This window comes from Rutidosis leptorrhynchoides, chromosome 10, assembly GCF_046630445.1.
Source record: "Rutidosis leptorrhynchoides isolate AG116_Rl617_1_P2 chromosome 10, CSIRO_AGI_Rlap_v1, whole genome shotgun sequence".
NCBI lineage: Eukaryota > Viridiplantae > Streptophyta > Magnoliopsida > Asterales > Asteraceae > Rutidosis > Rutidosis leptorrhynchoides.
The window spans coordinates 293,847,941-293,859,403 of record NC_092342.1 but is presented as its reverse complement, the minus strand read 5'-3'; the positions used below and the strand labels follow the sequence as shown (position 1 = coordinate 293,859,403).

Here is an 11,463-nt window from a genome sequence, read left to right as displayed (position 1 = left end):
TCAACAGTGCTGTATATTGTAAATATGAAAACAAAACAAAACAAAATGATGGTAGACAAAGTAAATAAATTTCAGGATTCCTGACAAGATTGTAATTCGAAATATCTGATGATTGTCAAGCATTTGAAGCAAAGTTTTCAAGAAACCCAGACAATGTTGGTGCTGTAATTGGGATATGATAGAAGATTTGGCACACATATTGTTGATTACAATAACTTTGTCATAGCATTTTGTTGACACGTACAACAAACCAACTAGTATTGTCCTGAGATTCATGCTACAAGTCAAATGAAATTCTTGCTGATATCAATTATTGATATTGATCATACAGAAAATGAGAAATATACACAATAGACCAGGTCCAGTATGCGCTACAAAGTAATGCCACAAGAATGAGACGAATAACTGTTTTCCATTTTATAAATAAAATAAAAATGATGTTACCATAGGACTAAACTAAGTCATGTTTAGGGCTAATAGGACTCGATCAGAGAAAAAACGAATATATATAATCAGGTTTCTTTCCTAAATGTTTGAAAACCACAAATAATACTTTATAACCCTACAAAGTATACTAAGCTACAAAGTTCAGTTTGAACTGAAAACTTTATGATGAATACGATGCAGTCTTACAAATTTGAATCTGAACTTTTTATGTATTGGGTAGAAAAACTCGCCGACTAAAGAAAACAAATATCAGACCGACAAGCCTTCTACATAGTTCATATCTCTGGTCTAGTTTTCCTTCACACCCTATATCCATTACAAGTACTCTGAGCGTTTTTGAGGTTCACACCTCTCACGCTACAAATTATGTCTGACTACAATGAAAGAACGTAAAAAGCAGACAAATTTCAATCCCATATTTTGTCGCTCCTATGTCATCTCGCTACTTGAATCCACATAGACAACGCACATACTAGACGTAATACTAAGTGAAAGAACAACTTAAAATTAAAAATGCTTTGAAGCAGCAAATACAGATTATATTATCAGAGGAGAGGCAAGCCTCTTTCACTTGTCTAGAAAACATACAGCAACACTTGCAATTATCGTATTAGATACATCGTTAATCAAAAGTTGATATAACTGAAATAATGTAGAGCTTACAACATATCAGGGACTTTAAGCTTTTGGATCTTGTGCTGGACAATGGGAAGCCTTTGGCTGATTACGTTGGGATCATTATATGAAGCACAATCAGAAGGGTACCCTTTCTGCAGGACATTTAAAAAACTTAATACATTACCAAATCCCAACAAAAATATGTAATTAAAATAAATAAATAAATAAGGGAAAAAAAAGAGAAAGGTTGCTTACGGAAGCCAGCGCCTTGAATGTAGATTCTCTCCAAGAAATATCTCGAAGAATAACAGGCTTTGTATTCTCATTGAAATTGCAAACAACACGAGTATCCCTTAATCTCATTAAAACACCATCAACTCTGAGCTGAAATATAACCCAAAAACGATATAGAAGGTCACAAAAGGTTCGATAATGCATCTTAAACTAGCCAAAAAGTGCATCGTTTGCATAGGACTCACCCAGAAACGTAGGAGAAGAAACCAACAACTAGGCATAACCCTCTACAAAGCACACAAAATAATCGTTAATCGAGTATAGATGAGGAAAGCTGAACTAGGTGAGCTAGAAACTGTTATAATTTGAAATATACCACTTTCACAGTTAGTAGTGAGACTCCATTATCAGCTAACTCATCTTCATATAAAATCACCTGTTTGTATAAAGCAAGCTTAATTATTACGAAAAAAAAGGTTGCTAGTATTCAGTTGTATAACCAACCTCATCATAAAAAAGGATAGGTTCTTTAGATGCTAGTGCAGCAACATTAATTTGTTCTTCAGACTCCTCCCATTTAAGGCAGCCGTTTCCCTCTGAGTCTACTCCTCTGCTAGTCTGATCAATAATGTAAAAACAGCAAAATAATAATAAATTAATAATTAAAAAATAAATTGTTAAGCAATATACAAAAAAGAGAGTGAAATCAACTGTGGATTTACCTCAACAGCTTCACTGCCAGCATAAGGTGTGGTGAAAGTGTAATCATAGTCTAGAATGATCTGCTCAAAAGGTTTGCTGCACATCATATAAAAAATTAATATGGGATTAGACCTCAAGTTATATATTTGAATCTCAAAGTTTACGATTCATTATGATTTTTCACTGTTAATGGGATTGATTATGTAATAAGCATATCAACTACATATTAAGAAAACGATACAGCAATACAACCTTCTAAATTTCCACTGTGCAGCCGCAGGAACTTCAACTGGGGGTAAGCGTTCTTTCTTCCAGCCAACTAAAGCATCAAACGCATTAAAATGAATTTTGGTTCCACTCGTCACGTGTTTAAGAACCAACGAACTGTCCCCAAATATCATCTCTGGCAAGTGCGATGTCTCCAGCTTTTCTTCCCATCTGCAAACCGTATTATGAAAAAGTATCCAACTTCTCATTAACCGAACCATGACATTTTTTGGCAATAAAGATTGATTAATGCAACCAATTTAAACTTTCTCATTTTCAGAAGTTCATCCTTGCTTAGTACTGTATTGTTAATATTTTAAGGTGAATTATTTACATTCAACACCTTAGAATTTATAATACACCATATTAATGAAATAATGAATCTCAACAAATAAACTTTAAATCACCAAGAAAATAATTCAGCAAGTATCCTATAGTCCTAGTCTAATATACTAACTGATCATCAGCTTTATATTGCAAATTGTTCTTTACCTCTTTATCTGTATGATCAAAACAGCATCACTACACGATCTCTCCCCAAAATTGGAAATATTATGATGAATAAATAAAGTATCTCAAACAACATCGCACGAATAAAACAGAAAATTATAGCATTACAACAGCAAATTAATACGTAGTAGTTGAATTTCAAAGTGATTGAAACAAAAAAGAGAGTGAGATTGAGAGATTACGATTGGAGATTGAGAGAAGTGAGACATGAACGGTTAGAAGATTCGATCTCCCAGCCGTGAATACGGAGGCCTTTCCGTCCGTCCGGCAGAAGCTCAGCTCCGGCGGCCTTGATGTCTTTAGCGTCGGCTTCCCACTCCATCTTGGTAATCTGTGTTTGCAGGGATTTTGAGAATCGCGGTAAACCCTTGACTAGGTCTCATATGATTGAAAGGGGAAATTGGCAGTATCATGTTTTTAATCATCTTTATTTAATTATTTCTCCAAAAACTGAAAATTAAATTGAAAATATAAAATAAAATAAAAAATATATATATGAAATGTTACACTATTTTTTTCCTGAAAATAACGAGAACTTTATAAAAAAAAAAAACGTGTTCGAAAAAAACAAATTCAACGACCCAATGTGGCTCGCACCTAGAAAACGGCTAACTATCGAACTATCTATATCAAGCTTCATCTTACCTAAACCGAATCAAAACCAATAAACTTAAAGCAAACATGTACAATGATTACGAATACAAAAGAATATAACGGAACATTAACCCGATAAACGAGGACTCAAATGTTCATAATGTTCACACCGACCTTTGTCATTTCAGCGCCATGAACCACTTATTATTTATTTTTTTTAAAGGCAAGCCCCCCAAAGTGTAACATGTGGTGATTGAACCTGGGTCCCTTTGGAACCACTCTTTAATTACGTTTTTGTTGTTTCTTGTTCAAAACGTCGTACACGAGATTTCTTTAACAGCTCCTTGAAATGTTACACTATTGAGTCGGCATCTCATGTTGGTTCAATGGTTTGGGTAGCTGTTTGTTTTAAAGGTTTGATTCAAGGATGTTAGTTAGTTTGGTTCAATAGAGGCTTCAAGCTTTGGTTTAGTGGTTTCAGTTTTTGTTGGTTTAATGTTGGTTCAAAGTTTTGATTACGTTGGTTCAAAGTTTCAAGCTTTACTTCACCAATACATCACTAACAAATCAACCACCTAAACATTACTAACCAACAAACCAACATCTTGTGAACCATGGCTAAAAACCTTTGAACTAACAACTAACCAACACCCAATGAACCAAACGCTAACCAAATGCCGAAAAACTAAATATTGAAAAAGTATAGTCGAAGATCTCAACCAAGCCACTCCAAACCTCACATCGACTACAGAGTACGATGAAACCCATCATACTCTCTGCATGAGGCAATGTGACTAAAGAGTAGACCAAGAAAACTCTGGCGGTTGGAAAACCAAAGAGAAGTCATCACCGAAGATCGAGCTAGGGACAAAGCTAGAGAACCAACAAGCCATCAACGTCCCACATAGTACACAATAAAATAAAGGGGCTGATCCAGTACACCATCAAAGTTTATTCATACACCACTTAACCTGCTTTAGAATGTTGATAATCGAGCTAGGGAATTTTGATAATCGCGGTAAACCCTTGACTAGGTCTCAAATGATTGAAAGGGGAAATTGGTAGTATCATGTTTTAACTAAGAATAATCATTTTTAATTATTTTTCCAAAAAACTGAAAATTAAATTAAATTGAAATTATAAAAAAAAAAATCCGAAATGTTACACTATTGAGTCAGGCATCTCAAGTTGGTTCAATAGGGCAGGTGTTTGTTTTAAATGTTTGATTCAAGTATGTTAGTTAGTTTGGTTCGATAAAGGCTTCGAGCTTTGGTTTAGTGGTTTCAGTTATTGTTGGTTTGATGTTGGTTCAAAAGTTTGATTACGTTGGTTCAATGATTCAAGCTTTACCTCACCAAAATAGCACCAAGGTTGTCAATAAAAAACATCATCCACTTGTTTCTCTTTCGGGTTTGTTGCAAAGTTTCATTTTCCATTTCTTTGGGCATGGGGGTTGATGGTTAATACACAACCTTCAAGGTGTCAATAAAAACTTCATCTTTTTATAGCCATCTTTTAAAATCCATTCCTTCAAACTTCTCAAGTTTAGCAAACTTGGAAGTCACTTCCTTCATTGATTCACCGCCCATATCTCTTGCAAATACTTGATTAGAATATTATAAACTGGGGTGTTTTGGATTGTATGGGTCCGAGAATATAGTCACCGGATTGTTCTGTGAATCGTGTGAACACTTTCATGATCAAGTATTTCGACCCAATTAGTCACGCGTTGCACGAAATCTCGATTGGGATAAGACAAGGAATGAGTTATCTTCTTGGGTAAAAGAGAATAATCTCAGGCGATTGTAGAATGTATATTCTAATTATTGAGAGTAGAAAGTTTATGCAAATGTTCAAAATGTATATTCGATTGGGATAAGACAAGGAATGAATTATCTTCTTGGGTAAAAGAGAATAATCTCAGGCAATTGTAGAATGTATATTCTGGTTATTGAGAGTAGAAAGTTTATGCAAATGTTCAAAATGTCTAACTCATTTCCAGAAATTTAGTTTCCTATTTACAATGGGTGAAAAGGTACACTAAAGGGTTGCAATCTTTGGGAATGGTCATAACTAAATGACACATCTGACACATCACTTGGCAATCAACACCTTTGAAATGGTGTTATTAATGCTCAATAAACACTTAAAAACTGTGTATAACCCTTCAAGAAAATTGTGCAACAATTGGTGAACCATTGCACATTTTCAGGCAAGAAATGCACCTGTCCGGAACTGCCCGTTGTACTGCGTGGCACGCTAAGGCTGCGCGGCGCGCTACTTGTACAAACCATCCTCGATATTCAGCACACGCTATACGGCGCGACGCGACATACATTTGCGCGGCGTGCAGATGTACTAGGTGATCCAGTTTCTTAAACAAATGGCCTCGATCTCCAAAACTCGTTTTATGGCGCGACGCGCCACCACTCTGTTCGCCGCACAGATGTGCTTCAACTTCAGATCGATTATTTTAAGTACAACAAAGCCTATCCAAATTAACCAAGTGCATTTCCAGCTCCAACAAAATCTATATAACTCTTTACGAACGTATACTCCATACTTCACCGAATTCGTTTTAGAATATCAATGGATCGATCATGACCACTTTCTACTTAGCAAATTCAATTACACTAAAATAATTCGTCGGATCACACTAAAATCACCAACAAGAACGCATCTGATATTCCAGATCTTGGTCAAATGACACCTGAAGTGCAACAATGTATTTTAAAACTGCAATCCCGCTTGTTTTTTGTCCAAAAGGTAAAAACTTTTCATTTTTCACAAAGTTGGGGTTTCTCACTTTCTCCTCATTATTACAGTAACCAAATTTTATAATTTTAATATTTCTGTAAGGAACTATATCAATTTGTTGAAGTAGTAACCCATTAATGACATACTCTTGAATAAATTTTTATCACAATTATCGCCCATACGATTAAGAGAATTTTAATATTGATTACATTACATTACATTTTACAAGTGTTTTGACCATTAACAAATACCTAAAATGCCCTGGGATGGTCATGTATCTGGTTTCTTGAAGTAATTACAGGTCTTGTATAGTAAAGTTATGGTACCCTTTCAATTTTCAGGAGCTTTATGGAGTAAAAAGGAAAAATGCAGCTCTCCAGATGCAACAGTTAGTTGGGGAAGAAAAGAATGAGTATGAAATATTAGTACATATATATATGCAACAAACATAAAATATAACATGGTATGTAAAAGAGAGTGTGTGCACCCAAAAACTAAACTGATATTTAGATGATTGTAATGTGATAATACAGCAACACCTACAAACTTTAATGTAGCAAGCAAAATGCTGGTAACAAATATAAAGACCGGTTTATTCAGAATCCGAATGATGAGAATTAGATCCATGTCTAACGTTTCTTGTTTGTGTCTTAGATGGTTTCAAAGACGATTCGCCTTCAAAAAAGATAACTTGTGCTCTCGCCAATCTCTCCTCAAGTTCCTCCGTGCTAAAATCATCGGTCCCACCAAGCTCGTTAAATCCCACCTACACATCATCTCAGTAAATAAATATATACATTAATATAAATAAATAAAGGTATGAATGCAAAGGAAAAAAACAACTACAAAAATTTATGTCACTTGAGTGAGTCACGTGTACCACATAATCATCCACTTTGGCATTCTTTATAAGAGCAATTGTTGGAAGAACAACAATCTTTAGCTTCTCTGCAAGAAACGGACTTTTCTCTGCTTGAATCTTTATGAATCGTGTCTCAATATGCTGCTTGGCTAATATGTCCAAGTGTTTGTCTACTACCTATGATTAAAACAAAAAGGGTTTTCGTAAACATACTAGTTTTAATAAATCATTAGTATCAAATTACAATTAGGGAGTATTAGGGGTTGTTTGGTTTGAAGCTATACATTCACCATTGGCATAGGAATGAATTTATAAACCCATCAACCGACATTGGTAAGTTTGAAACACATTTTCTAAAATCAAACCAAAAACAATCAGGTTTTGAAGCATACACAATGTCATATTATCCAACTTTTAACTATCAATTTACCATACAATCAAACTTTTTAATCAATTTTACCCATTTTCCTTCCTATTCTCTTCTTTTTAGGTGAGACTAATATCCCACAACCTTCACCATTACGCCTCTTTTTCCTACAAATCTTGCCACATCACAGTTACCACTCAAAAACTTCTCAAAACCTTGCCATGTCACTGTCACCATTGTGGATGGTTTAAACATAAAATGGACACTTTGTGCACCGTAATGATCGGACATGCCATGTCACCGTTGTCTAAACATAAAATGGACAGTCTGCGCACCGTAATGGTTGGACTTCTAAAAAGTCTGAAATACCTCAAAGAATCTTCAAAATGCACAGCAACCCCCCCTAAAAATGTGATCCTGGAAACTGAATTATGAAGGTAAAACTATTCAAATCTTTTAGGCACAATGTTTCTACTTTCTACAGCTGTGTACAGTTTACATATTCTTAACTTATTCTATAATTTACGTTTAGCTAACTACGTCTACTTAATAATACTATCATCATACAGGCAAACAATTAAGGTGTAGGACACCAATTACTTATAATGATTAATCTGGATATGTACCTTGCAAGGCCAATTTTCGCGATAAAAGTGACAAACGACGCGATCACTGGCTTTAACAATCGTAAAAAAATCTTTTTCGGAGAATATTTCGGTGTATTCAGAGTGACCTAATGAAATCCAACGGCTACGTTTTTCAGCCATTTTCTTCATCTGTTGTAACCTTCGTTCTCTCAGCACCTCAATATCATCTAAATCAAGCTTCTCTAATGCAGCAATTTCATCATCGATTTTGTCTTCTACTGCTTTCGCTACCGTTAACACTTGTTGCTCTATAATCTGAGCAAACACATCGATTTAATTCAATTAATATCCGCAAAAAATCAAATAAAAAATTGATACAAAAATTCAGAAACTGACCTCTTGAACTTTGTTCTCCATTGAATTCGAATTTTGAATTTGAAATGGAATTGAAGATCTAGATCCAGCGAGGGTTTGTAATTCAATTCCGGATTATGGTTTTATTGAGTGGGAAATGTTTTTCAGTATAGTGATTTTATTTGATTTACAAAATTGGGCCTGGCTGATTTTACTGGGCCTGGCCTATTAGTAAAGTAACAATATTTTTAACCATACAGTTATTATTATATTATAGGGATTATCACTAAAATGCTCATTTTTTCTCCCAATTTTGACTCATAACCCATAAAAAATAAAAATTGACAATTTGCCCACGCAAGGCGCAAGGGCGCAAGGTGCCTGTTTGCGACCTTGCTTCCCGGTGGACGCAAGGACGCAAGGTGCCTGTTTGCGACCTTGCTTCCTGGGGACGCAAGGACGCAAGGTGCCTCTTGCCCCTGCCTGATATCATGATCAATGTTTTCTTTCAGACATTTCATCGAACACCTTACATGCATCTTAGGTGATACGATTTTTTGCTACATCAAATCATAAGGTGTGTCATGTGTGTGAGGTGTTGTAATCAAGAATTAAGTGCATGACAAAAAAGATCATGGATAGGTCCAAAAGTTAACGTTCAGACAACCTCTTCACTATTGGTTTAGTTTTTAAACACTAGCTAAGCTTAACACACCACCTAGCCGTGGACTCCTGATCGAACCCAAACAAGCAGTAGATGACCATCATATACACTTAAAAAGGATTAATACATGAAATGGCCCTTGGCTCATTAATTCCTTGTTCACCATCAGTCGAGACTAAAACCATGCCTCAAATAAAAATACTATATTTGCCTTTGTTGTAAGGTATTAGACTAGGGTGTTTGATGTCGCAAAAAACCATATCACGTAAGATGCACGCAAGGTGTTCGATGAAATGTCTGAAAAAACATTGATTATGACATCAGAGCAAGAGGCACCTTGCGTCCTTGCTTCCTCGGGAAGCAAGGTCGCAAACAGGCACCTTGCGCCCTTGCGTCTTGCGCGGGCAAATTGTCAAATTTTTTCTTTTATGGGCTCTAAGTAAAAAAAAGTAGAAAAAATGGGTATTTGGGTGATAATCCCTATATTATAGTTAATATTAAAATTCTATAATTATAATGTCATTATTAGACTAATTCCTTTATCAAGAAAAAATCAAAATGAAAAAAAAAAATATAAGCATGGTGGGTGATGTCATTAATCTAAATAATTTTGAATTAAAATTAATTATTATTAATTAATTTTTATTATTAAATCTTATTAATAATTATTTTAATTATTAAAATTAAATAATTTTGAATTATTTTAATTAATTATATTGAATTGAGTACCAGAAAGTATAAAAGCTAAACAGAAGGAAATCAATCCTAAATTTATATTTAAATTTACACTTTTAAAATAAAATGACAACCAATATTATCTCTTATGATTGGATGTAGATTGTTTAATATGCATTTTAGGTGTTTGATGAAATGTTTAGCTGACGAGTTTCTTAGTCGGACTCTGTGGTTACACGGGTCATTAAACTAAATGACTTTAGCATTTACTTCACTTAATATCTAAAACATATTATTAAACTGTTTCGTTTAATCAAACCCGTGATTTTATGGATCATTTCACTAGTTATTATTATTATTATTATTATCAATATAATACCGGATACGAAACGGTGACATAAAAAAATACAATCGTAAATAGCTTTCAAACACAAGGTCAACTAATATTAATTTGCAATAGCTTCAGGCTTTGATACTTTCTTAAAAAAAATAAAAATAAAAAAAAAATAAAAAAAAAAATAAAAAAATGGGGTAATTGGTACCATGAATAAAGGGAACTTTTCGTAATTTATTATCCATGAAAAGAGGAGAATGATGGGCTGGGTTGGGCTTTGGTGGCACCAACTAATTTTATTCAAAAAAGTTTTCAAAGTCCAAAGACATGGTCAACACACTAGTCAAATCAATTTCATTATTTCAATATAATTTTACTTCTACTTCGATTTAGTGTATATTTTAGATCTATACCTAAGTACATCCTTGTGATAAATGTCAAATAAATTGTGCTTTAATATATAAATAAAAAAAATGGCTATTGGCATTGGATATGGAGGTGCTCTTTTAATCATAAGTTTATACCTTCAAGTTCAAAGTTAGACAAAATGTATATATTTGTGAAAAATAATTTTGTAGATTTTTTTTTTTTTTTTGAAAGGCAAATAGGATTTCATTTCATAAAATTAACCAATTACAAGGAAGTATGCGATAGCATACTTAAATAAAAGACAACTACAAGCAGTAAGCTAAAGAGAGAATACAATGGCATAAAATGACTAGAGGCATAAGGGACGGAAAATTAGCCATGATCGTCAAAACAACTTGGATTTGAAAGCCATTGGAACCATTCGATTTTGATTTTTCTTGAGCGTTTTGAGATCCATTCAAAAGATCTAACTTGAATATCATTGAGAGCCATATGAGCGGTTCCTTTTTTCTTTTGGAAGACAACTTGATTAATGTTTTGCCAAATAGTGTATCCACAAATCCACTCAATGGCTTGCAATAATTTTGAGGAGTTTGAAGGCAGTTTTTTTCCTTTGAACATATCATCAAGAGAAGTGTAAGATTGCGACTCTAGGTTCCACCAATTGAAAACTCTTTTCCATAACTCTTTTGCGAATGGACATTTAAGTAGGATATGTTCAACGGATTCAATGTCGTCGTTGCAAACATGGCATCTTATTGAATCCATGTCGATACCTCTTTTGTCTAATTCAACTCGAACTGGAAGTCTATTCATGAGGGCACGCCAAATAAATATGCATAACTTTTTGGGAAGCATATTATTTAGTTGAGTTTCGGCCAAAACAGTAGGGGAGGAAAGAAAAGCACCATCGATCAGTTTACTTAATGTATTGGTAGAAAAAAGCCCATTAGATTGTAGGGCCCATTTCCATGTATCATTAGAATTTTGATTGAGTTTGAAGCTTCTGATCAAAGATGCGAGAGCCGCTAATTCGTCCCTGGTTCTGCCTATATAGGTTCACGTAGCCATTTCCAGTGTGGAACCCATTTATCATTTATACACTGCATCCTGTCCATGACT

General features: G+C 34.3%; 3 protein-coding genes across 3 annotated transcripts; all 3 read right to left on the bottom strand.

Annotated features, from left to right (window-relative positions):
* Positions 1–951: 951 nt before the first annotated feature.
* On the bottom strand, positions 952–3,192 carry LOC139872556 (TIP41-like protein). Its single transcript, XM_071860453.1, has 8 exons — positions 2,961–3,192; positions 2,254–2,439; positions 2,022–2,097; positions 1,804–1,917; positions 1,676–1,735; positions 1,545–1,586; positions 1,321–1,449; positions 952–1,217 (listed from the first exon to the last, which is right to left on the bottom strand). The coding sequence occupies exons 1-8, from the start codon at positions 3,098–3,100 to the stop codon at positions 1,107–1,109; spliced, it is 858 nt and encodes a 285-aa protein (XP_071716554.1). The 5' UTR covers positions 3,101–3,192; the 3' UTR covers positions 952–1,106.
* Positions 3,193–6,691: 3,499 nt separating this feature from the next.
* Positions 6,692–8,427, bottom strand: LOC139873253 (thioredoxin domain-containing protein 9 homolog). The gene is made up of 4 exons (XM_071861188.1): positions 8,342–8,427; positions 7,985–8,260; positions 7,010–7,168; positions 6,692–6,895 (listed from the first exon to the last, which is right to left on the bottom strand). Exons 1-4 carry the CDS (start codon positions 8,360–8,362, stop codon positions 6,722–6,724), a joined length of 630 nt encoding a protein of 209 aa, XP_071717289.1. The 5' UTR covers positions 8,363–8,427; the 3' UTR covers positions 6,692–6,721.
* A 1,657-nt stretch (positions 8,428–10,084) lies between these two features.
* LOC139871158 (uncharacterized) lies at positions 10,085–11,157 on the bottom strand. Its single transcript, XM_071858895.1, has 2 exons — positions 10,813–11,157; positions 10,085–10,117 (listed from the first exon to the last, which is right to left on the bottom strand). The coding sequence occupies exons 1-2, from the start codon at positions 11,155–11,157 to the stop codon at positions 10,085–10,087; spliced, it is 378 nt and encodes a 125-aa protein (XP_071714996.1).
* Positions 11,158–11,463: the final 306 nt, after the last annotated feature.

Excerpts from the sequence above, each read along its gene's own strand:
- LOC139872556 (XM_071860453.1), bottom strand. The coding sequence starts at position 3,100 with ATGGAGTGGGAAGCCGACGCTAAAGACATCAAGGCCGCCGGAGCTGAG. Across the intron at positions 1,918-2,021 it reads CTGGCAGTGAAGCTGTTGAG|ACTAGCAGAGGAGTAGACTC; the intron begins GTAAATCCACAG and ends ATTATTGATCAG. Across the intron at positions 1,587-1,675 it reads CACTACTAACTGTGAAAGTG|AGGGTTATGCCTAGTTGTTG; the intron begins GTATATTTCAAA and ends TGTGCTTTGTAG.
- LOC139873253 (XM_071861188.1), bottom strand. The coding sequence starts at position 8,362 with ATGGAGAACAAAGTTCAAGAG. Across the intron at positions 8,261-8,341 it reads TGGAGAACAAAGTTCAAGAG|ATTATAGAGCAACAAGTGTT; the intron begins GTCAGTTTCTGA and ends GTGTTTGCTCAG. Across the intron at positions 7,169-7,984 it reads GCGAAAATTGGCCTTGCAAG|GTAGTAGACAAACACTTGGA; the intron begins GTACATATCCAG and ends TTTTAATCATAG.
- LOC139871158 (XM_071858895.1), bottom strand. The coding sequence starts at position 11,157 with ATGAATAGACTTCCAGTTCGAGTTGAATTAGACAAAAGAGGTATCGAC. Across the intron at positions 10,118-10,812 it reads TGGCTCTCAATGATATTCAA|AAAGTATCAAAGCCTGAAGC; the intron begins GTTAGATCTTTT and ends ATTTTTTTTAAG.